This window comes from Miniopterus schreibersii (genome assembly GCF_964146895.1).
Source record: "Miniopterus schreibersii genome assembly, chromosome: 9".
Lineage (NCBI taxonomy): Eukaryota > Metazoa > Chordata > Mammalia > Chiroptera > Miniopteridae > Miniopterus > Miniopterus schreibersii.
In genome coordinates, this window is record NC_138118.1 from 26,869,086 (window position 1) to 26,891,662 (window position 22,577).

The following is a 22,577-nucleotide window of genomic DNA, read 5'->3' on the forward strand; positions in this document are numbered from 1 at the left end:
TTGCATTTCCCTAGAAGCTAGTGAAGTTGAACATCTTTTCATATATCTGATGGACATTTGTATGTCTTCTGGGGAGAGGTATCAGTCAGTTCAGGTCCTCTACCCAGTTTTTAATTGGATTGTGTGTTTGGTGTTGCGTTGTATAAGTTCTTTAAATATTTTGGATATTAACCCGTCTGAGCTGTTGTTTGCAAATAACATCTCCCATTTGGTCAGTTGCCTTTTTGTTTGGTTGTTGGTTTCTTTTGCTGTACAGAAGTTTTTTAGTTTGATATACCCATTCATTTATTTTTGCCTTTACTTCACTTGCCTTTGGGGTAAAATTCATAAAATATTCTCTACAATCAAGGTCCAGAACTTTAGTACCTATGTTTTCTTCTATGTACTATATTGTTTCAGATCTTATATTTAGGTCTTTGATTCATTTTGAATTAATTCTTATATGAGGGGCAAAACTATAATCTAGTTTCATTCTCTCTCATGTGGCTTTCCAATTTTCCATGCACCATTTATTTAAGAGGCATTCTTTTCTCCATAATGTGTTTTTGGCTCCTTTGTTAAAAGTTATTTGCCCATATACCTGTGGTTTTACTTCTGGGATCTCAATTCTGTTCCACTGGTCTGTTTGCCTGTTCTGCCAATACCATGCTGTATTAATTATCATAGCTCTGTAGTATAATTTGAAGTCAGATAATGTGATACTTCTGGCTTCATTCTTTTTTTCTCAGGATTGCTTTGGCTATTCAGGGTCTTTTGTGGTTCCATACAAATCTGGTGATTTTTGTTCTACTGCTTTGGAAAAAAAAACCACGGGATTTTGATGGGGATTGCATTAAATCTGTATATTGCTTTGGGTAACATGGCCATTTTAACTATGTTGATTCTTCCAATCCATGAACATGGAATATTTTTCCATTTTTTTGTGTCTTTTTCCATCTCTTTTAATAATGCTTTGTAGTTTTCAGTATATAGGTTTTCACATCCTTTGTTTTTTCCTAGGTATTTTATTTTCTCTGCAAAAAAGGGATTTTTAAAATTTCTTTTTCTGAAGTTTTGTTGTTAGAATATAAGAAAGTAGTGGATTTTTGTACACTGATATTGTATCCTGCAGTTGCTGTATTTTTTTATTGTTTCTAATAGTTTTTTGGTGGAGACTTTAGGGTTTCCTATAGACAAGAATCATGTCATCTGCAAAAAGTGATACTTTTACTTCTTCCTTCCCAATCTAGATACCTTTTATTCCTTCCTTTTGACTTATTTCTCTGGCTAGGACTTCCAGAACCATGTTGAATATGAGTGGTGAGAGTGGACATTCTTGTCTTGTTCCTGATTTTAGATGAAAAGATTTCAGTTTTTCACTATTGAGTATGATATTGGCTTAGGGTTTATCATATATGGCCTTTATTATGTTGAGGTACTTTCCTTCTAGATCCATTTTATTGAGTGTTTTGATCATAAATAGATGTTGTATTTATCACATGCTTTTTCTGCACCTATTGATAAGATCAAATGATTTTTATTCTTATTGTTTGTTTTGTTAATGTGGTGTATTACACTGATCATTGATCAACTGCATATGTTGAACCATCCTTGTCCCCTGGAATGAACCCCACTTGATCATGATTCATTATTTTTTTAATATATTGTATCCAATTTACTAGTATTTTGTTTAGGATTTTTTTCATCCATATTCATCAGAGATATTGGTCTGTAGTTTTCTTTTTTAGTATTATCGTTGCCAGGTTTTGGTATCAGAGATATGTTGGCCTCATAAATGTATTATGAAGTATTGCCTCTTCTTCAATATTTTGGAAGAGTTTGAGTAGTCTATTTAGGTTTTCCATTTCTTCATGATTCAGTCTAGGAAGGTTACATATTTCTAGGAACTTATCTATTTCTTCTAGGTTACTGAATTTGGTGGCATATAGTCTTTCATAATATGTCCATGGTAACTTCTTCTCCTTCATTTCTAATTTCATTTATATGAGTCTTTTCTCTTTTTTCTTCTTTTTTTAAAATATATTTTTATTGAGAGAGGAAAGTAGAGGGAGAGAGAGAGATAGAAACATCAATGATGAGAGAGTCATTTATCGGCCGCCTCCTGCATGCCCCCTACTGGGGATTGAGCCCGCAACCAGGTCATGTGCCCTGACCAGGAATCGAACCCCAATCACCTGGATCCTAGGTCGATGCTCAACCACTGAGCCACGCCTGGCTGGGCTCTTTTTTCTTTAGTGAGTCTAGCCAGGGGTTTGTCAATTTTATTAATCTTTTCAAAGAATCAGCTCTTTGTTGTATTAATTTTTTGTATAGTCTTTTTGTTCTCTATTTCATTCAATTCTGCTCTAATTTTTATTATTTCCTTTTTTTCTGCTGACTTTGGGTTACTTATATTCTTTTTCCAGTTCTTTAAAATAGCAGTGCTATTTACAATAGCTAAGATCTGGAAACAGCCCAAGTGTCCATAGTAGATGAGTGGATAAAAAATATGTGGTTCATTTACACAACGGAATACTATGTGGCTGTAAAAAAGAAGGATCTCTTACTCTTTGAGACAGCATGAAGGGCCCTGGAGAGTATTATGCTAAGCAAAATAAGCCAGTCAGAGAAAGACAAGTATCATATCTCACTTATATGTGCAATCTAATGAACAAAAGAAACTGACAAACAAAATAGGTCCAAAAGCATGGAAGCATGGCACAGACTGATTGATTTCAGAGGAAAGGTGGGAGGGAGGATGGGAAGAGATTAACCAAAGAACTTGTATGAATATGTGCATAGCCCTTGGACAGAGACAATAGTTTGGTGAATGCCTGGGGTGGGGCAGGAACCAGGTGGATGGGAGCAATGGGGGGAAAATGGGGGACATCTGCAATACTCTCAACAATAAAGATAAATTTAAGAAAGATGTAACTTAGGTTGTTAACGTGGAATTTCTCTTGTTTCTTGAGATAGGCCTACAATAATATAAACTTTCCTCTTATTGCTTTCCCTGAATCCCAGAAGTTTTGATATGTCGTTCTGATATTCTCATTAGTCTCTATGTATCTCATGATCTCATTTTTTATTTCTTCTATGACCCAGTCATTTTTTAGTAGTATGTTGTTTAATCTCCACATATTTGTGGGTTTCTTAACATCCTTTTTTAGTTGATTTCTAATTTCAAAGCATTGTGGTCAGAAAATATGCTTGGTATAATTTCAACCTTCTTGAATTTGTTGAGGTTAGTTTTGTGACCCAACATATGGTCTATCCTAGAGAATGTTCCATGTGCATCGTAGAAGAATGTATAATCTGATGTTCTGGGATGAAAAGCTCTGTAGATGTTAATTACTTCCATTTGGTCTAATGTATCATTTAATGCCAACATTTCTTTATTGATTTTATTGGTTCAAATGATCTGTCTAGAGATGTCAATGGAGTATTAAGGTCCCCAACTATGATAGTGTGTTGTTCTTTTTCTCCCTATAATTCTGTTAGTAGTTGCTTTATATATTTTGGTGCTCCCTGGTTGGGTACATATATATTAAGAAGTGTTATATCTTCTTGATATAGTGTTCCTTTTATCAAAATAAAATATCCATTTTTGTCTCTTGTTACCTTTATTGTCTTGAAATCTATTTTGTCAGATATAAGTAATGGCTACACCTGCTTTTCTTTGGATGTTATTTGCTTGGAGAATCATTTTTCACCCTTTCACTTTGAATCTACCTTTGTCTTTGCAGCTTAGATGTGTCTTCTGAAGGCAGCATATGATTGGGTTTTGTTTTTTGATGCAATCTGCTACTCTGTGCCTCTTTATTGGTGAATTCATTCCATTTACATTTAGGGTAATTATTGATGTATGAAGATATCCTATAGCCATTTTATCTTTTGTTTTCCTGTAGTTTTTGCCTACATTAGTTCTTTTCCTTTGTGTTTCTGTCTTTTGTTTTGGTTTGGTGGTATTCCATACTTCTTTTTTCTGTTTTCTCTTTTTCTATGCTATGTGCCTCAGTTTTCTTTTTTTTCTTTTTTTTTTCTGTGTGTGGTTACTACTAGATTTATGAAAAAGAAAGTTTCATATATGCAGTAGTCCTTTTTCATTTGAATGAATCTGGCCTCCATCCTCCTTTGCAAATTTAGACCTTTCCCTCCTTCCCCTTTTATGTTTTTGTTGTCACAGGTTATGCCTATTAATGCCATTTGTTGACGATCTTGTTCATAGATTTGTGACCTTTAGTTTGTTGGTTTTTTTTAGAGAGAAGAGGCGGGGGGGGGGAGAGAGAGAGAGACAGAGAGAGAGAGAGAGGCATCCATGTGAAAGAGATGCATCAACTGGTTGCCTCCTGCACGTGCCGTGACTGGGGTGGGGATCAAACATGCAAACTAGGTACATACCCTGATTGGGAATCAAAGCCATGATCCTTCAGTGCATGGGGTGACACTCTAAGCAGTGAGCCACATCAGCCAGGGCTGATCTTTTGTTCTTTGTTTCAGGTAAAGTCCTTGAGTATTTCCTGCAATGGAGGTCTTCTGGTGATGAGTGCCCTCAGTTTCTGTGTTTGTAAAAGTCTTTTTTGTTCTTCATATTTAAAGCATAACTTTGCTGGATATATTATTCTTCACTGGTAATTTCTTTCTTTCAGTAGTTTGAATATTTGGTACCGATCTCTTCTGGCTTGTAGAGTTTCTGCTGAGAAGTCTGATGATAATCTAACAGCTTTCCTTTATAAGTACTTTTTTCTTTTCCCTGGTTTCCTTGAGAATTCTTTCTTTCTCATTAATTTTTGACAGTTTTAATACAATATGCCTTGGAGAAGACCTCGTTGGATTGAGGTAACTAGGTGTTCTGTTTGCTTCTTATATTCAAGGATCTAGTTCTTTCCATAGGTTTGGGAAGTTCTCATCAACTGTTTGTTTGAATAGGCTCTCTGCTCCCTTATCCCTCTCTTTTTCTTTTGGTATGCCTATTATTCTCATATTACTCTTTATGATAGAATCAGATAGCTCTCATAGAGTTCTTTCATTTTTTTCTCTCTCAAGTCTCTTCTTCCCTCTGCATCATTTCTAGATTTCTATCTTTGATATTACTGATTTTTTCCTTCATTTGGTTTGCTTTATTTTCTATGCTCACTCTTTCATCCTTCATCTCTTAAATTGAATTTTTTATCTCTAGGATTTTTTTTTTAAGTTTCAATTTCTTTGGTGAAGTACTCATTTTGTTCATTTAGTTGTTTTCTGAGCTTGCTAAATTTCCTCTCTGTGCTTTCTCACACCTTGTTGAGTATTTTCAGAACTGCACTCTTGAATTCTCTGTCATTTATGTCACATACTTCCATGTCTAAGTTTGTTTTCTGGAGGTATTTCATTTTCTTCCTGAGCTGCCTCACTATCTTGTATATTCATAGTATTTGATAGATTCCTTTTCTGTCTAGGCATCAATATGTGAATAGGATTTCTCTGGCAGATTAACATGAAGAGGTCTTTCTATTCTTTCCCAGTATGTAGCACTGAACCACAAGTTGTTTTTTTTTTAGGTCTGTGAGATCCCAGTGCTCTCTCCATGGCCTCTGAGGTCCATGTAGCCACAATGCATCAGGGTGGGGGTGGGCTGGGGGACCCCTCCATGTTCCCTGTTGTTTTTCCCTCCTGGCAGTGGTGATCTCAGTCCTCTGTCTGGGTCCCCTTTGTATCCCAACCCTGGGGCTGGTCACAGAGTGTACCCTTTGTTCAGGGAGAAATGCGATTCTCTAGTATTAGTTCTTGGGCTCACAATTAATGTGCTCCACAACCCAACAGCAAAGGCAAAGAGAAGTAATCTCTGGAAGGTTAAGCGGAGGCAGCCAGGTTTTGTGGCTTTGTTTCTGTCTCAGTTGCTGACTGCTGACCACTGCAGCCACTCTCCTGTGCTATGTTCTTTTGCCCAGTTTTCTCAGTTCAGCTGCAGCTAGTGCTGTTCAATCCTGCAGGAGTGCCCACTGAGGCTCTCTCTCACTCCTGGCTGAAGGGAAGTGTCAACAACAACTGGATTCCTCCCCTCTCTAGGCTGAGCCCTGCTGTGAGTTCTCTGCTGTCAGGCTGCATCCCTGGCTTATAACAGCCCCGCTCCAAGTTTGCTTCCCCATTTTGTTCTACTTGCCCACCTTTAGATGTTTCAGTAAGTGGATATCTCAGGCAGATTTGTGCGTTGGGCACGGAATCTTTTGTTGAGATATGACTGTTCAAGTTGTTGAAACTTTAAGGGGAAAGACCAAGGGGATCTCTCATGCTGCCATTCCTCTGACATCACTCTATAAAATGTGGTCTCTTGTGTCTCACTTCTTTCAGTTAGTATAATGTTTTCAAGGCTCATCTGTGTTGGAGCATGTACCAGTTCTTCCTTTCTTTTCATTGCGAAATAATATTCCACTATGTAGATATACCATTTTTATTTATCCATTCACAAATTGATGGATAGTTGGGTTGTTTCCACTCTTTGGTTCTTGTAAACAATGCTCCTATGAACATTCACATACAAAATTTTGTGTGATTATATATTTTCATTTCTCTTTGGTATATTCCGAGGAGTGGAATTTTGGGGTCTTATGGTAACTCTATGTTTAAGTTATGAAGAACTGCTAGACCAATTTCCATATGGGCTGCATAATTCTAAATTTCCACCAGCAATGTATGAAGGTTCCAATTTCTCAACATCTTCACTGACAAATTTGTTATTTTCCATTTTCTAAATTATAGACATCATGGTGGGTATGAAGTGGTACTTCACTGTGGTTTTGGTTACTATTTCTATGACAAATGTTTTATTAAATTAAGTAAAGGTAAGTTTACTTCTGGAGGTTCTACAACCTTCCATCCATTCCTCCTCCAAGTCTGAGTACTTGGTTGGGCATCACCTGCTCATTCTTCCAGTGTTCAGAAGAGCATTCCTTCATGGTCAGATTGGACTTTTGTAAAACAGGGTTCTAAATAGGCTAGAGATGAGGGAAGGATAGAAAGAACAAAAACATGTTCTTACTAGGAAAATCAGTCAGAGTGGGAGATGCAGCACACTCCCCAAGTGTTACTGTTTTCTGAAAATTGAAGTGAATGTTCCTTTTGTAAGAAGAGAAAAAATACAATTCTATTTCTAGGCAAGTAGAACTGAATGGGCTCTTTGATATTATCTAAATTAATTTTAAATTTAAAAGAAAAACAGAGGATGTCAGTTAAGGAATAAGATATTAATAAAAAATAATGCAAATTATTATAGTTTGAGACCCAATTAGAAAAAAAAATGTGAGTTAAGAGGAAAAAAAGGTGAGTGAAGGTGATGACACCATTAAGAAACAGGCAAGGTTATACCAGTTTGTGAAATTAGAGACCCAGGAGTAGGTCTGCTTTCCCAGTTCCCAGTAAAGTCTGGCACGTAGCAGATCTCAAAGGCACACCTATTGCCTAAATACAGGGGGAGGCAAAAGAAGGTTTACAGTTGTGAGTACATGAAACACAGTTTACTCTTGTGTTATTATTTATTAATTCTTGTATTGCTTTCCATACAAACAACTGTAAACCTACTTTTGCCCCACCCTGTATATGAATAAGCAGCTCACTTAAACATTTAAAAACTTTTTAATTGAATTTATTGAGGTGACATTGGTTAATAAAATTTATAGGTTTCAGGTGCACAATTGTATAATATATCAGCTGTATATTGATTGTATTGTGTGTTTACCACTCCAAGTCAAGTCTCCTTCAATCACCATTTGTCCCCCTATACGCTCTTATACCTCCCCCAACCCCATTCCCCACCCCCTTTCCCTCTGGAAATCACTATACTGTTTTCTGTGTCTATGAGGTTTTTTTTTTGGCTTAATCCCTTCAATTTTTCACCCAGCCTCACAACTGCCCTCCCCTCTGACAGCTGTTAGACAGTTCTCTATGAGTCTGTTTCACTTTTGTTTGTTAATTTTGTTCCTTAGATTCCACATATGAATGAAATCATGTGGTATTTGTCTTTCTCCGATTGGCTTATTTCACTAAGAAAAATGCTTTCCGGGTCCATCAATGTTGTTGGAAAGGGTAAGACTTCCTTCTTGTTTTTTTTTTAAATGTTACCTAGGATATGCTCATTGATTTTAGAGAGACTGGAAGGGGGTGGGGGAGAGAAAGAGAGTAAAAGAGAGAGAGAAACATGTATGTGAGAGAGAACATCAATCAGTAGCTTTCCATACATGGCCCCATTGGGGATGAAACCTGACTCCAGGTATGTGCCCTGACCAGGAAGCAAACCAGAAACCATTCCATATACGGGGTGACACTCCAACAAACTGAGCTACACTGGCCAGGGCAGATTTCCTTCTTTTTTATGATCATGTAGTATTCCATTGTGTAAATGTATCACTCCTTTTTTATCCACTCATCTACTAATGGGCACTTTAGCAGCTTCCAAATCTTGGCTATTGTAAATAATGCTGCAATGAACATAGGGATGGATATATTCTTCTGAAATAGTGTTTGGGACTCTGTGCTTCCTGGACTTGTATATCTATTTCTTTCACCAGGTAGGAGAAGATTTCTGTCATTATTTTTTCAAATAGGTTTTCAATTTCTTGCTCCCTTTCTTTTCCTTCTGGTACCCCCATTATTTGAATGTTGGTACACTTGAAATTGTCCCAGAGGCTCCTTACGCTATCTTCATATTTTTGGATTATTTTTTCTTTTTGTTCTTCTGATAGGGTGTTTTTTGCTTTCACACATTCCAAAATTCTAATTTCATTCTCTGTGTCCTCTACTCTATTGTTAATTACCAGTAATTATTCATTTCAGTTAGTGTATTCTTCATTTCTAACTGGTTCTTTTTTATGTTGTTGATGGTTTCACTAATTTCCTTAAAATTCTCAAGTTCCTTGAGCATCCTTATAACTATTGTTTCTAATTCTCTGTCTAGTAGTTTGCTTGCTTCCATTTCATTTGGTTCTTTTTCTGAAGACTTTTTTCTGTTCTTGATTTTGTCACATGTTTCTTTGTCTCTGCATTTTGGCTGCTTCCCTGTGTTTGTTTCTATGTATTACATAGAACTTCTATGTCTCCTGGAAGGTAGGGTGGCCTTGTGTAGTAGGTGTCTTGTAAGGCCCAAAGGCTCAGCCTCCCCAGTCACCTGAGCTGGGCACTTTAATTGCTCTTCTGTGTGAGTTGTGTGCACTGTCCTATTGCAATTGAGCCTTGATTGCTGTTGGAATCACAGGGAGGAACTGACCCTCAGGCCAATCGGCTGTGAGGACTGGCTGCGACTACAGGAGGAGAGCTGCTCTGCAGGAGACACTGCTATGGAGCAGGATTTGCTTCAGTGGGGCTTTGGTGCTCACCGAGTGCGCCCCTTGAGTGTGTGACTCATGGATGTGGTAGGGTTGTAATCTAGCGTAGTCAAAACTGACCACTGGGTGCACTGTCTCTGGGGCCTCCTGGGAGATGCAAAGTTAGCCTCTGCCTGTGCACTGTGCAGGGTCATCAAGCATGAGCTACACAGCAGGGTCACCAAGCATGAGCTACTTGTGTTGGCTTGGAGGTGTCCAGGAGAGGCCAAGCTATGAACCAAGGTGGGCTGCTGCTAATGCTGGGCCTTGGGCCACATATTGAGAGGCATGGAGCATGCTGAGTCTAGCTTCTGCTTATTTGAGAGATTTAGGAAAGTCTGAAGCATGAGGCAAGAGAGGCCAGTTGTATGGAAAGCCCCTGGAATTGGCTTGGATGAGCCTGCAAGTAGCCAGGGGCGGGGTCTCATGGTATCACCAGGGGGAGGCAAAAAGTGTGAGCCAGGTTGATGGAAATATAGATCTGGTGCCTGTCTGCCAGCTCTGTTGGGGCAGGGCTCATCAAAGGAGCAATGGCCTCTGCCAGCTCTTCTGTCTGGGGGAAAGCTGCCCTTTCAGCTCTCCCGCAGATTCCAGGCAAGTCAGTTCCTCCCTGAATGTCCCAGGTTCATTTCAAGCTGCTGCTTCAGCGCTGGAGCTCAGAGGGAGTATACTGGAACCCTGGACTGGGGAGCCTGACGTGGGTCTGGTACCCTTCGATCCTCTGGGAAACCTCCACAGCTGAGTTATCCCTCCCTATTTTATTTTACTTTATTTATTATTATTTATTTATTTATTTATTTATTATTTATTTATTTATTTATTTATTATTATTTTAAAAATATATCTTTATTGATTTCAGAGAGAGGAAAGGAGAGGGAGAGAGAGAGAAGCATCAATGATGAGAGAGTCATTGATCGAGCCCGCAACCCGGGCATGTGCCCTGACCAGGAATCGAACCCCGATTGCCTGGATCCTAGGTCGACGCTCAACCCCTGAGCCACATCTGGCCGGGCATCCCTCCCAATTTTAAACTACAACATACGAGTGTGGGACCAGCTGGTTCCACAATTCTGCCTGGCGTCTCCATTATTCTGCCTGCTTCTCTGCTCCTCCTACTGGTCTCAATGTGCTTCTTCTCTAATTCCCTAGTTGTAGGACATCCATTCAGCTAGAGTTCAGGTGGTTCTGAATGATGGTTGTTCTGTATTTTAGTTGTAATTTTGATGTGGTTGTGGGAGGCAGCAAGTACCACGTTTACCCATGCCACCATCTTCTTCTCCCCTTGGGTCTTGTTTTTCTATCCATTCATCTACCCTATTAAACCCATTTACTTTTAAAGTGATTACTGATAGGTATGTATTTATTGCCATTTTATTCTTTAACTATGTTCCTCTTCCTTCTCCTCCTCATCCTCCAAGAGAGTGTTGTGACATTTCTTGTAATACTGGTTTGGTGGTAACAAACTCCTTTAGCTTTTTCTTCTCTGGAAAGCTCTTTATTTCTCCTTCAATTTTAAATGACACCCTTGCTGCGTAAAGTAGTCTTGGTTGTAGGTTCTTGCTTTTCATCACTTTGAATATTTCATGCCAATCTCTTCTGACCTGAAATGTTTCTGTTGAGAAATCAGCTCACTGTCTTATGAGAGCTTCCTTGTAGGTAACTGCAAGGAGGTGAGGTCTTTGGGAGGTGAAAAAGATTAGGGCATGAATATGATTAGGGACCTTATAAAGGGACCTGAGAGATTTCTCTGCCCTCAGCAAGAAGATGGCTATCTATGGACCAGGAAATAGGTCTTCACCAGATACCAGATCTACTGGTACTTTGATCTTGTGCTTTCCAGACTCTAGAACTAGAAAAATGTTTCCTTTCTCTTGCTGCTTTTAAGATTCTGTGTTTGTCTTTAACCTTTACCATTTTAATTATGATATGTCTTGGTGTGGGCCTCTTTGGGTTCACCTTGTTTGGGACTCTGTGCTTCCTGGACTGATGAGTCTTTTTTCACTTAAATTTTGATGAAGGGATGGGGTTTTAAAATACTTCTGATATTTAAATAGTCTTCATGAGATTAATCTGGATTTTCAAGGCATGGATTGTGATGCCTTTTGCTTCTGGCCTGCTGCTATGGACTAAATGTTTGTGTCCCTCCAAAATTTGTATGTTGAAATCCTAACCCCAATATGATGCTTTTTGGAGGTGAGGCCTTTGGGAGGTGAATAAGATTAGGGCATGAATATGATTAGGGACCTTATAAAGGGACCTGAGAGAGTTCTCTGCCTTCAGCAAGAAGATGGCTATCTATGGACCAGGAAATAGGTCTTCACCAGATACCAGATCTACTGGTACTTTGATCTTGTGCTTTCCAGGCTCTAGAACTAGAAAAATGTTTCCTGTTAAAGCCATCCAGTCTATCGTTGCTTGTTATTGTGGCCTGAATTGATCAAGATGCCTGCTTTAGGTTTACTATTTTCTTCAGTATGTGAGAGAAATTGGTATTTAGAAAAAAATTACTTATGAAGAACAGATTTGTTTCAATACAAAAAATGAAACAAGAAAAAGTAGAAATTGCTGATTGGTACTGATAGCTCCAAATTAAAAGCATAAGACAAAGTACCAAGTGGCAAAAGTTGAATGAAGTGAAGCTTCTTTATTCTGATCTTTCCTTCACTCTTTTTGGAACATGGGCTCAAGTATTCCCATACCAAGTTGATACTACAAAGGAAAGGTATATACAAAAAGCAAAACAATTTTCCGTAATATTAAAATACTGATGTGTGTGCATTTCAAAGTGAATTGAAATGAGTCAAAACCAGACTAAGCCCTTAGTAAAAAAACACAAACATCTAAAAACCAAATAAGCCAGTAAATTTGTAACAATTTTAAAGTACTTTCAAATCAATATTTGGAAAATATGATGATTGTGGAATTATCCAATCTATGCAGAGTATATTTGTTTCTGAATTTTAGAAGTGATAAAAAGTTCAAAACCTTACTGATATATATATTTCATGTCTTAAAATATCTCTCCACTCCTCTAAAAAGCATCCAAACAAGAAATCCAAGTTATTCAATGCTACCCAAAACAAACTCTGGCATTTTCCCATGGTTTCAAATATTTATGATGTTTTAAAAAGATGTATGTACTTTAAGAGTATGTATTCATTTTAGGAGACTATAGATGAATTGTACTTAATTTTTAGATATGGACATAATTCTGAAATTATTATTTATAATAGGTTCTTTTTTCACAAAAGAAATTTTAGAACTCATAAGTATATTTTCTTCTACAGAAATACATAAAAACTACTAGTCTTTAGGTATATAACAAAATCAATAATGTACACATGAAAAAAGATATTTTTATCTGAACATTTTATAAAGGAAATGCAAAAGTCAGCAATCCCTAGAGAAATGTTATTTAACTTCAGGCTTTATTTGGCTGTGTCTCTTGTCAGATGCTTACAGTGCTGACGAGTTGATGATCTGTGTCTATATACTCTAAAATAGCAGTAATACCAAACATAAAATATGCCACAGGCTTCCAACACAAAACATTGACATACCATGATGGTGGCACAGGAAATGAAGGAATTTGAAGACAGGAGGTCAATAGCTGAATTGATTCTTCTTATTGGAAATGAGTATTTATTCTCAAGTTCACTGATTACTAACATAATCATCTAAGTAATGGTCATATGTAATGATCACAAGCTAAGGGTGTCTCTTTTCTCCTTAAATTTATCCTTATTGTTCTAAGTATTACAAATGTCCCCTTTTCCCCCCACTGATCCCCTTTACTCTGTACCCCACCCCCCAGGCCTTCAGCACACTACTGTCTGTGTCCATGAGTTATGCATACACACATAAAAGTTCTTAGGTTAATCTCTGCCCACCCACCCAGTCCCCCACTCCCACCTTCCCTCTGAAATTCGTCGGTCTGTTCCATGCTTCTATGTCTCTGGATCTATTTTGCTCATTGGTTTATTTTGTTCATTAGATTCCACATATGAGTAAGACACTTGTCTTTCTTTGAGTGGCTTATATTGCTTAGCATACTACTCTCCAGGTCCCACCATGCTGTCTCATAGGGTAAGGGATCCTTCTTTTTTACAGTTATGTAGTATTCCATGGTGTAAATGTCCGAGAAGATGCTTGATATGATTTCAGTCTACTTGAACTTGCAGAGATTTGTTTTGTGTCCTAACATGTGATCTATTTTTGAGAATGTCCTATGTGCATTTGAGGAGAATGCATATTCTGCAGGTTTGGAGTGGAATGTTCCATAAATGTCCATTAAATCCATCTGATCTAGTGTGTCATTTAGAGTCACTGTTTCCTTGTTGAATTTCTGTCTGGAAGATCTATCCTGCAAAGTCAGTGGGGTGTTAAAGTTCCCTACTATGACTGAATTGCTGTTGATCTCTCCTTTAGAGTCTTCCAGAAATTTTTGTTTTTGTATTTTTTCCAGCCTGTGTGAGTATTTTGTTTGGAGGTGGGTCTTTTGTAGACAGCATATATTTGGGTCTTGTTTTCTTATCCATTCAGCTACCCTGTGTCTTTTGATTGGAACATTTAATCCATTTATATTTAAGGTTATTATTGATAGGTACTTATCTATTGCCATTTTATTTCTTTATGTCTATGTTTCTCATTCTCTCTATTTCAACTTCTTATTACAGCAGTCTCTTTAACATTTCTTGCAATGCTGCTTTGGTGGTGATAAATTCCTTTAGCACTATCTATTGTGAATGATAGCTTTGTTGGATAGAGTAGTGCTGGTTTCAGATCCTTGTTTTGCATTACCTTGAATACTTTTTGCCATTCCCTTCTGGACTATAGAGTTTCTGATGAGAAATCAGCTGTCAGCCTTATGGGAGCTCCTTTGTAGGTAACAGATTGCTTTTCTTTTGCTGCCTTTAAGGTTCTCCCTTTGTCTTCAGTTTATGGCATTTTAATTATGATGTGTCTGGTAGTGGGCCTCTTTGGGTTCTCCTTGCTTGGGACTCTCTGTGCCTCCTGAACTTGTGTGACTTTTTCCTTGACCAGGTCAGGGAAGTTTTCTGCCATTATTTCTTCAAACAGATTCTCTAATCCTTGCTTACTTTTGACCTCTTCTGGCACTCCTATGATGTAAATATTGTTACATTTCATATTGTCCCACAGCTCCCTTAAACTGTCCTCCTGTTTTTTAATTATTTTTTTCTTTTTGGTTCCCTGAGTTATTTTTTCTACCATCTTCTAATTCACTAATCTGATCCTCAGCTTCTTCTAATCTGCTGTTTATTGTTTCCAATGTGTGTGTGTTTTTAATTTCTACTATGTCATTCTTAATTTCCCTCATAGTTTCCATTTCTTTTCTAATGCTGTTGAGCATCCTTATGATCAGTATTCTGAACTCTATATCTGATAGATTGCTCATCTCCATTTCGTTTAGCTCTTCTTCTGGAGAACTCTTTTGTTCTTTCATCAAAAAAATGTTTTTTTTTGTCTCCCCATTTTGGTTGCCTGCTTGGATTTGTTTCCGTGTATCAGGTAGATTTGGTAGGACTCCCAGTCTTTTGTATGGTCTCTGGTGCAGGACAATGTCAGACACTGCTTGTGACTGGCCTTGAGTACCCTGTTTGAAGTTTTCCACACTCCATGGCTTGTGGTTCCCTCTGTTGGGGCTGGGTGTGTTTGGAACAGGACCAAGATGTGTACCATGGTTTGCTTTTCCAAGGCCTGGGTCCCAAAGCCAAACAGGCAAAGACTCAAAGTACCCAGAGGCTGTTATTCAGTCTCTTACGGAGCCTCATGGTGCAGAAACTCCATAGGGTGGGGTAAGAGGTTTTCCAATGGGTGGGGCAATGGCTACCTTCCCAGGCAAAAGCTGCAGTCTCTATGCTGTCTCTGCTTTTAGTCCTTGGTTATGTGGGTGCTCTCCAGCTAGTCTTCAGCTGGAGTTAATTATTCAGGATGGTTTTTTCTATATTTTAGTTGTGATTCCAGTTTGGTCCTGGAGAGTGTCAGTGCAGCTTCCACTCAATTTGCCTCCAATTTTGAAAATCACTAAGCATGTCTTTTTAGGTGATCCCTACCTCCAAGTTTCCTGCTTAAGATCCAACTAGTCCAGTTAAGAAGCATAAGAGAAAAGGGGTGATGTGTGCTAAGAGCATTAAAGAATTGGGGAGAGGAAAAAAGGGGATTGGAGATGAGCAAGAAGAAAGCCAAAGGGCCTCTTGACAGCTGTGATAGTGCTCAGGCAGTGGCAACTGTGTGGAGAAAAGGTAGCTGCCCTGTGATTGTTGGTGGAGTTGAACTTGAACCAAGTCTTGAAAGTGAATCCCTACCCACAACCCATTCCTGAGCCACTTACTCTCCCTGGCCTGAAAGTCATGCACAAATATTTTAATAGCAATGCCTTGCATCTAGAGATTAAAGGCCTTATACAAGTGCTGTAAAAAAAAAAAAGCAAAAAAAAAAAAAGCAAGCATTGTTTTGGGATGTGGATTAGATGAGGAGCTCAGAAGGGAGACGTGAGCAATCCCTGTGATTAGTCCTGTGATTTTCATGAGTATCCCTCTTTCCTCTCCCACAAAGTAGTGCACACTGTGCTAATGTTCCTGAGTCTTGTTCTTTTCTAAATCTCTTCCTCCTCCAAATTTTGTAGGAAGGCATGTACTCATTGTTTATTTTATACTATCTTGAATATTGCTTATATTATTTTACTTCATAGCATCCCAAGAGGGTAATTACACAAATAAAAACTGTTTTTGAAATCTATATCTATACTGACATGTAGATAGACTCAAATATATGTACACATCAGTATATTTAGACTTAGTTGCACCTGTATGAAATAAATTACATGTTTAAATGTTAGAAACATGTCAAAAATGTCTTCTCAATATTATATGCCAGACATATAATATTGTTAGCCAAACAGTATAATTCTTTCTAATTAAATAACCACTGTGAAATACCTGATTCACTTTGCACTCAACAGCTGGGGCTGTAGCTTGTATTCCCAGCCAGGGCTGAACATAAGCACAATAGGAAAGGCAGAAACAGCTGCAAACTCTTGGAAGAAAACATTTGTAAAGCAAGTTTGCCGTTAAGCTTTAGGGTAGGAAGGAAGTAAAATCATTTTTCTGTTCCTTTTTATGCATGGCAGCTGCTTTTGGAAAAAAAGTATGTCCATTCTGTTTTTTAACAGAGACTCCATAGATTATTAAAACACAAGCTATAGAAACTTAGGCCTGGCCACAGTTAGTATATTAGTGCAGTCAAAACATTTACAGAACTTGGTAGATAGTTACTGTTCAGCTAGATTAAGTTAGAGTGTTCTCTTGTCTTTGTTGCAGTACTGACTCCTATCCTAACATTTTGTTTATTTTCTGTAAACAAACTGGATTTCAGTGATACTGATTGATCCTTCTAACGTTTTAGGTTTATTTACATAAAATTTAATGAAATGAAATCCTCTTAGGCGAATGTTAGAGAAATAGATCCTCTGTGGGTGTCAATAGTTCTTTGTCTTACGGCTTTGTCTGTAGTCTTGGTATCAGGTACATGTTTTTAACTCCCCTATCAAAATTTTAGCTAGGGTTCAGTGCCACTGCTTTCTTTGCTTTGCTTATTTGGCTAGTAAAGCAAAATTAGTAAGTTCCTGATACATATTTATGTATTAAGAGCCATCTGTGTGTTTTTTAAATCAGTGATATCAGTACTTTTCATAAATAAGTTTTTACTTGTTTGCTTATTTTTATCTTCAATGTGTTTTGGTATGCATAGGTAATGGGCATAATATAGCCTCTTTTGTGAAAATGCTGGGAGATAAGAATAAAACATTTGCCACAGCATTTCTGTTATAATGATCCTGATGATGCATGACATATCACTTGGGTGGTGAAATCTGTCACACAGCAGAATTTACTCAGTTATTAAAGCAACCTATCTAAAAATGGGATTTTATTAGATCTTAAGAATCTGGAATTAGTCCAGGAACCTTTTGAGGTAAAAATGTGTCAGATCTAAAGTGTCTGTGGAAAGCTTGTTAATATGAAACTGGATTGGTGAGGAAATAGACAATTTAGAAAAACAGAAAGGAAAAATAAAAAGGGAAGCAAATGAACATAGTGAACACATTAGGAGTTCAGTAAATGTTAGCTTCTTTCACCCCCTTCCAAATGTCTTGGAATTCTATAGAATAACATCAATGTAAACTAAAAACAGACAAACAAACAACATAATACCACACATTTTACAAGGATAATCGATACGGCCATATTTCAAGTACCTTAGGGTGCTTATCTGTGTGGGATAGGACTGGGCATTCCTCCTTCAGATTTTGAGGAATTGAGGACAGAATTAAACGGTTTGAGGTGGGTAAATAAAAACACTAGGCAGGGAGAGAGGGAGGAGGGAAGGAACAGTGTAGTTAATTATGAAGCAATGGGAGGAGGGGAGACTAAGTGTGGGAATATTTAGATAACAGGATCTATATGATTCGCTTTGAGCTAGGAAGGGTTTATTTACATATTTTACGACTTTTAAAAATTCAATTGTGCCCACTAGTACAAGAAAAACATGATTTAAGATATGGCAATGACCAATATCCAGACTGTTATAAAGACAGTGGTAATTTCTAAAAATATGTTTTGTAAAAGAATACAGGATAGAGGATGTACAGATGGGCAAGTCATAGGAAACTCAATTGGTTTACTATACATCATTATCTGAGTAGGATCTTAATTATATCAGATGATTATGAAATAAGCATCTCTCTTTAAGAGAAACAGAAATTCAGCATTGCCATAGATGCCATAGATGCATTCATTAAGAATCTAATAAAGAACTCATATTGAAAGCACTATGCAAAAACTATTAAAGCAGTAAAACAGCACACACAAGAGCATTTTAATTTCTGCAAAGCACTATGATTCTTGTATCTAGGAAACACAACTTCTGAAATGTGTACTTTTATTGTATGGAAATACTGTTGCTATCCATTAAAAGTATTTCTTAAAAAAACCCAGGTTTTCCCCCCAGTATTTAAACTTCTTTGTGTTTGACCCCATCATTTTTCAGAAATTAGGAGAGTCAAAGTTACAATGGGATTTTGATGATAACATCCCTTCCTAACTGCTGCCAATATTTCTCAATGATGTGAATGTTTCTTCTCATGGAGACGCAGGGTACACATAATAGCTCTTCTTTGATCCATAGCTTCCTTTGAAAGAGGAAAACATAGCCTGGAAGTACTTTAATTGTTTCATTTTATTTTCCAATCATGTGACAGAAATCATGAATGGAAAATAAAAAAATATCCAAACCATTCTGGGCAAAGAAATTCAAAGCAACCACATTTAAACCGGAAGCGTCAACAATTTAACAAAAATAGGCCATACACTTCATAAAAAGTGGACTAGCCTTTATTGTTTTGTTGTCAGTCTGTGTCTCTAGTTTCCATTATGATATTCATTTAACAATATTTGCAACTATCTTACTTCAAAAACAAAAACAAATTAATTGCCTAATACCAGATAAAACAGACACAGTTACTCTCAGAAAGCATTTACCTGCATAAAGCGACCCTCTGAGGTCCCCAGGTTAGCAATGGTGAGGTCTCCTTTAATGAAGGTGGATATAGATGTTAAGAGGACTTGGTTGAATTGGCCCATGAATAAGTCAATGCGTTGTAAAGCTGTGGTAAACTCCGTTCGATATTCATCACTGTGCCCTTTACAGCCTGGTGAATTTCTCAGAAGTGTCTGGAATAAAATATGGTGATAGAATTAATGTGGGTCCAGATGCAAGTAAGCTGTTAAGAAACTTTTTAGTGTATCATTTCAGAGCTTGGAGGGTAATGGCAAAGAGAACTGTGCAAATAGGCCCAGAACAGGCAGAGATACTTCTAGTTACCTGAATGGCTCCAGTATGGTGAGGTGCTATGGTATATGTATAGACTCTGACCTGGGGGCAAACTTTACTATCATAGTTTGTACCATGGTTCAGTATGTGCATAAAGATGAAACTTGGCTGGTGTATTTAAAGAAAAATAAAACTGTAAATGGCTCAGTCCTTGACATAAAGGTAATGCTTCTAGCAGGCAATTCCAATGAGATGATTTCAACTGAAATAGTAATAAATGTTAGTCATACTTAGACATTATATTGAATTTAATTAATTTTTTTCTTTTAATTCTTACCTGAGGATATGTTTATTGATTTTAGAAAGAGAAAGACAGGGGTAGGGAAAGGTGGGACGGAGGGAAAGAGAAAAGAAGGGAGAGAAACTTTTATGTGAGAAACATTGATTGGTGGCCTCCTGTACAGAACAGGAATTGAACCTGCAGCCTTTTTGGTGTACAGGATGATGCCCTAACCAACTGAACCATCAGGCCAGAGCTGGACATTGTATTTTAAAATGGGTGTCTTTGTGCATCTGTGTGCAGCAAGGTGGCACAAAGTGGTGGTTGAAAGATAATTCATGGGGAAGCAGCACAGCATAGAACCAGACCCAAGTGCCTGCATCAAACCTGGTCCTTAATGCTTACTTACTTTATGTAGTCCCTATAATCTCTGATTCTGAAATTCATGTTATCTGTTTCAGTTCCCCCCAACTGTAAAACTGAGAGAATTATAGAAATGTGCCAACGTTAGAGAACTGTTGTAAAGATTAAATGAGCTAGTTTGTAAAAATCTTTTTCAGTAGAACCTAGCATGCAGAAAACACCACTTACATATTTGTCATCATTACAGTGAAAGGCTCAAAAAATGTAAATGTTGTACATCAAATGCCTCAGTAACCAGCTTACTAAAAGGCAATTACCACTCAATCAGGTATTTATCCTTTAGCTTAAACCTCAAATGGAGGATTTTAAAAAATATTGTTCAGTAATATAGGACAAATAAGCTCCCTTCTCTTTAACATTTCACTCTCTCAGTTTTCCTCCTACTTTTCAGGCTGCAATATTTATGCCTCCTTTGCAGGGTCCATGCCTGGCTATCAATGTTAGGGTTTCTCAAGGCTCCATCCTAGGGCTGCTTCTCCACTCACTTTTCATACTTTCCCCCAGGCAGTCTCAGCCTCTCCTGTGATATTACTATTTAGTTGATACCTGTGTACCTCCAGGTTACCCCTCTACTCTGAGCTGACTGTGCATATATCACACAGACTGAAATCTGCACTCAGATATCTCAAAGACATAAGCTAAACATGGCTAGTATAGAAAACACAATTTTTCCCATGCTTAATCTTATGATGCAATGCACCCCAGTGAATGGCTCCACCATTCCTCCAGGTACACAAGTCAGGAACCTAAGTGTCATTCCCAATTCTTCCCCATATACAGTTCATTACCAATTCCCATCATCTGCACTTTCTAAATATCTCCTGGATCCATCCAGTTTTCTCTATCTCCACCACAACCACCTTCATCCAAGCCATCCCTCCCTCACTTTCCTAGACTACTGCAATGGCTTCCTAACCAGACCCACAAGACCCAGCCTTATCCAATCTCTTTCCAGATCCAGTCTCTACACTGTAGCCAGATTTTCTTCTTAAAACATAAGTCTTATCATATAACTCTGTTTAAAACACTTAATATGTCTCCCCATTCCTCTTAAGATAAAGGACAAAATTTTTAACATGAACTTTTGGGCCCTGCATCATCTGAATCCTACTGAACTTCTCCAGATTTACCCTACAACGTGCTATCCTTTGCTCTCTCTGCTCCAGTGAGCTGGCCTTTCAGTTTTCCAAATATGCTATGTGTCCTCCTATTACAGGGTCTTTGCACATGCTGTTCCCTCTGCCAAAAGTGCTCCTTCCATCTCTATTCACTTTGTTAACTGCTATGCCTCCTTCAGATCTCAGCTTGTCATCATTTACTCAGGAGGCCTTCCCTGACCCCAATATAGGTCAAATTCTTCTATTTTGGTTATATGATTGATGTGAGACTTCTCTAGGTGGCTCTCTGGGATCACAGACCCTGTTTGTTTACCATTATAATTGCTTATAGTAGATGAACTATTACACATAGTAAATCTTTAGTAAATATTAATTGAGTGAACAAGTAACTGAGTCATTTATGGGTAGATGGGGAATGAGTATGGAGCTATGAACCAATATTATTAAAGCTATTTATTTTTTAGGAAAAAAAGGCAGTTAAGAGTTTATAAGGGACAAATAGAGTGTCTGGCTCCTAACCATCCTGACAAGATAATTTTGAATTGGTAAATCTGGGACAGATAACAGGGAGCAAGAGGCTGTATTAAGAAAAATGAAGGTTAACTTGGAAGAAAAAGAGAAAAAAAATTCATTCTTACACATCTTTGAATATAGTTACAAATCCTGGAAAATTCTATTATTATCCTGTTATATTTATAATAATCAGAAAATTGTCATAGTATATTTCAAACCAACTTAGTGTTTAAGAACAAATTGAAATAAAAAAATTTAGTTGTTTTTATATAAAATAACCTTACTCCTTAACTTGTCACATGGAATGTGGAATTCTTACATCCTGACTTTACTGTTTAAAAATCACCTACAATGCTGTTTTATATAAGCAACAACTATGTCTTCATCTTAAATGGTGATAAATTAGCAAACATAGAGTCTCTGAGATGCTAAACCTACTGACTCATAATTAATGAAGTGTTTTAGTTCTAGACATTTATTTTGATACATTAATGAATGCTATTTCACTATTTAATTAGAAGCTTTTCTTCACTAAAGTACTATAGATTACTCTAAGGAGCAGCAGACAACTGAGATGTACCAGCAATTCAATAGTAACCAATTAATTGGTAATTAAGTTTCCATTAGTGATCAATCATCCATTTTGCAGAGATAGCTAGAATTAAGGGAAACTGCTTTAAAGGAGCAAATACAAGTTTTAAACTAAAGGTCATTTCAAGTATTCCATTATAGAGGTGAGTTTTCTTCAGGGTCAGCTTCTGTGGTTATTTTGTTACTTCTCTTGCTTGATCTTACCCCTTTTTCCTATATATTTTTTCTATACCTGGAAACTTTAAAGCCTCAAAGTTCAGTGCTGGTAGAGTTATGGTGAATTCATTGGGATATAAACCAGTTCGCTGTGTATGGAGTAGAGTCTTTGACTATAAACTAGTAGCAGCCTTCTATCAACAAGAGGCCAGAAATTGTATTATTCATCTTTTATTCCCACTGTGTTTTGTGCCCAGCACACACTATGTATTAATAACAGTTTGTTGAAAAATTAATATATCTGTTAAGTAACCAGACATATAGCACATCTGC

The 22,577-nt window shown here is 37.5% G+C and overlaps 1 protein-coding gene across 4 annotated transcripts in view; it reads right to left on the reverse strand.

Annotated features, from left to right (window-relative positions):
- Nucleotides 1-22,577, reverse strand: part of MET (MET proto-oncogene, receptor tyrosine kinase) — a 149,016-nt gene that overhangs the window by 57,194 nt on the left and 69,245 nt on the right. For all 4 annotated transcript variants that reach the window (XR_013999589.1, XM_081148012.1, XM_081148014.1 and 1 more), the window contains one exon: nt 18,872-19,063. Coding sequence is in view for 3 of the 4 variants with exons in the window: in XM_081148012.1 (XP_081004138.1) it covers nt 18,872-19,063 (192 nt within the window). In the remaining variant the exon portion in view is untranslated. The remainder of the gene's footprint in view (nt 1-18,871; nt 19,064-22,577) is intronic.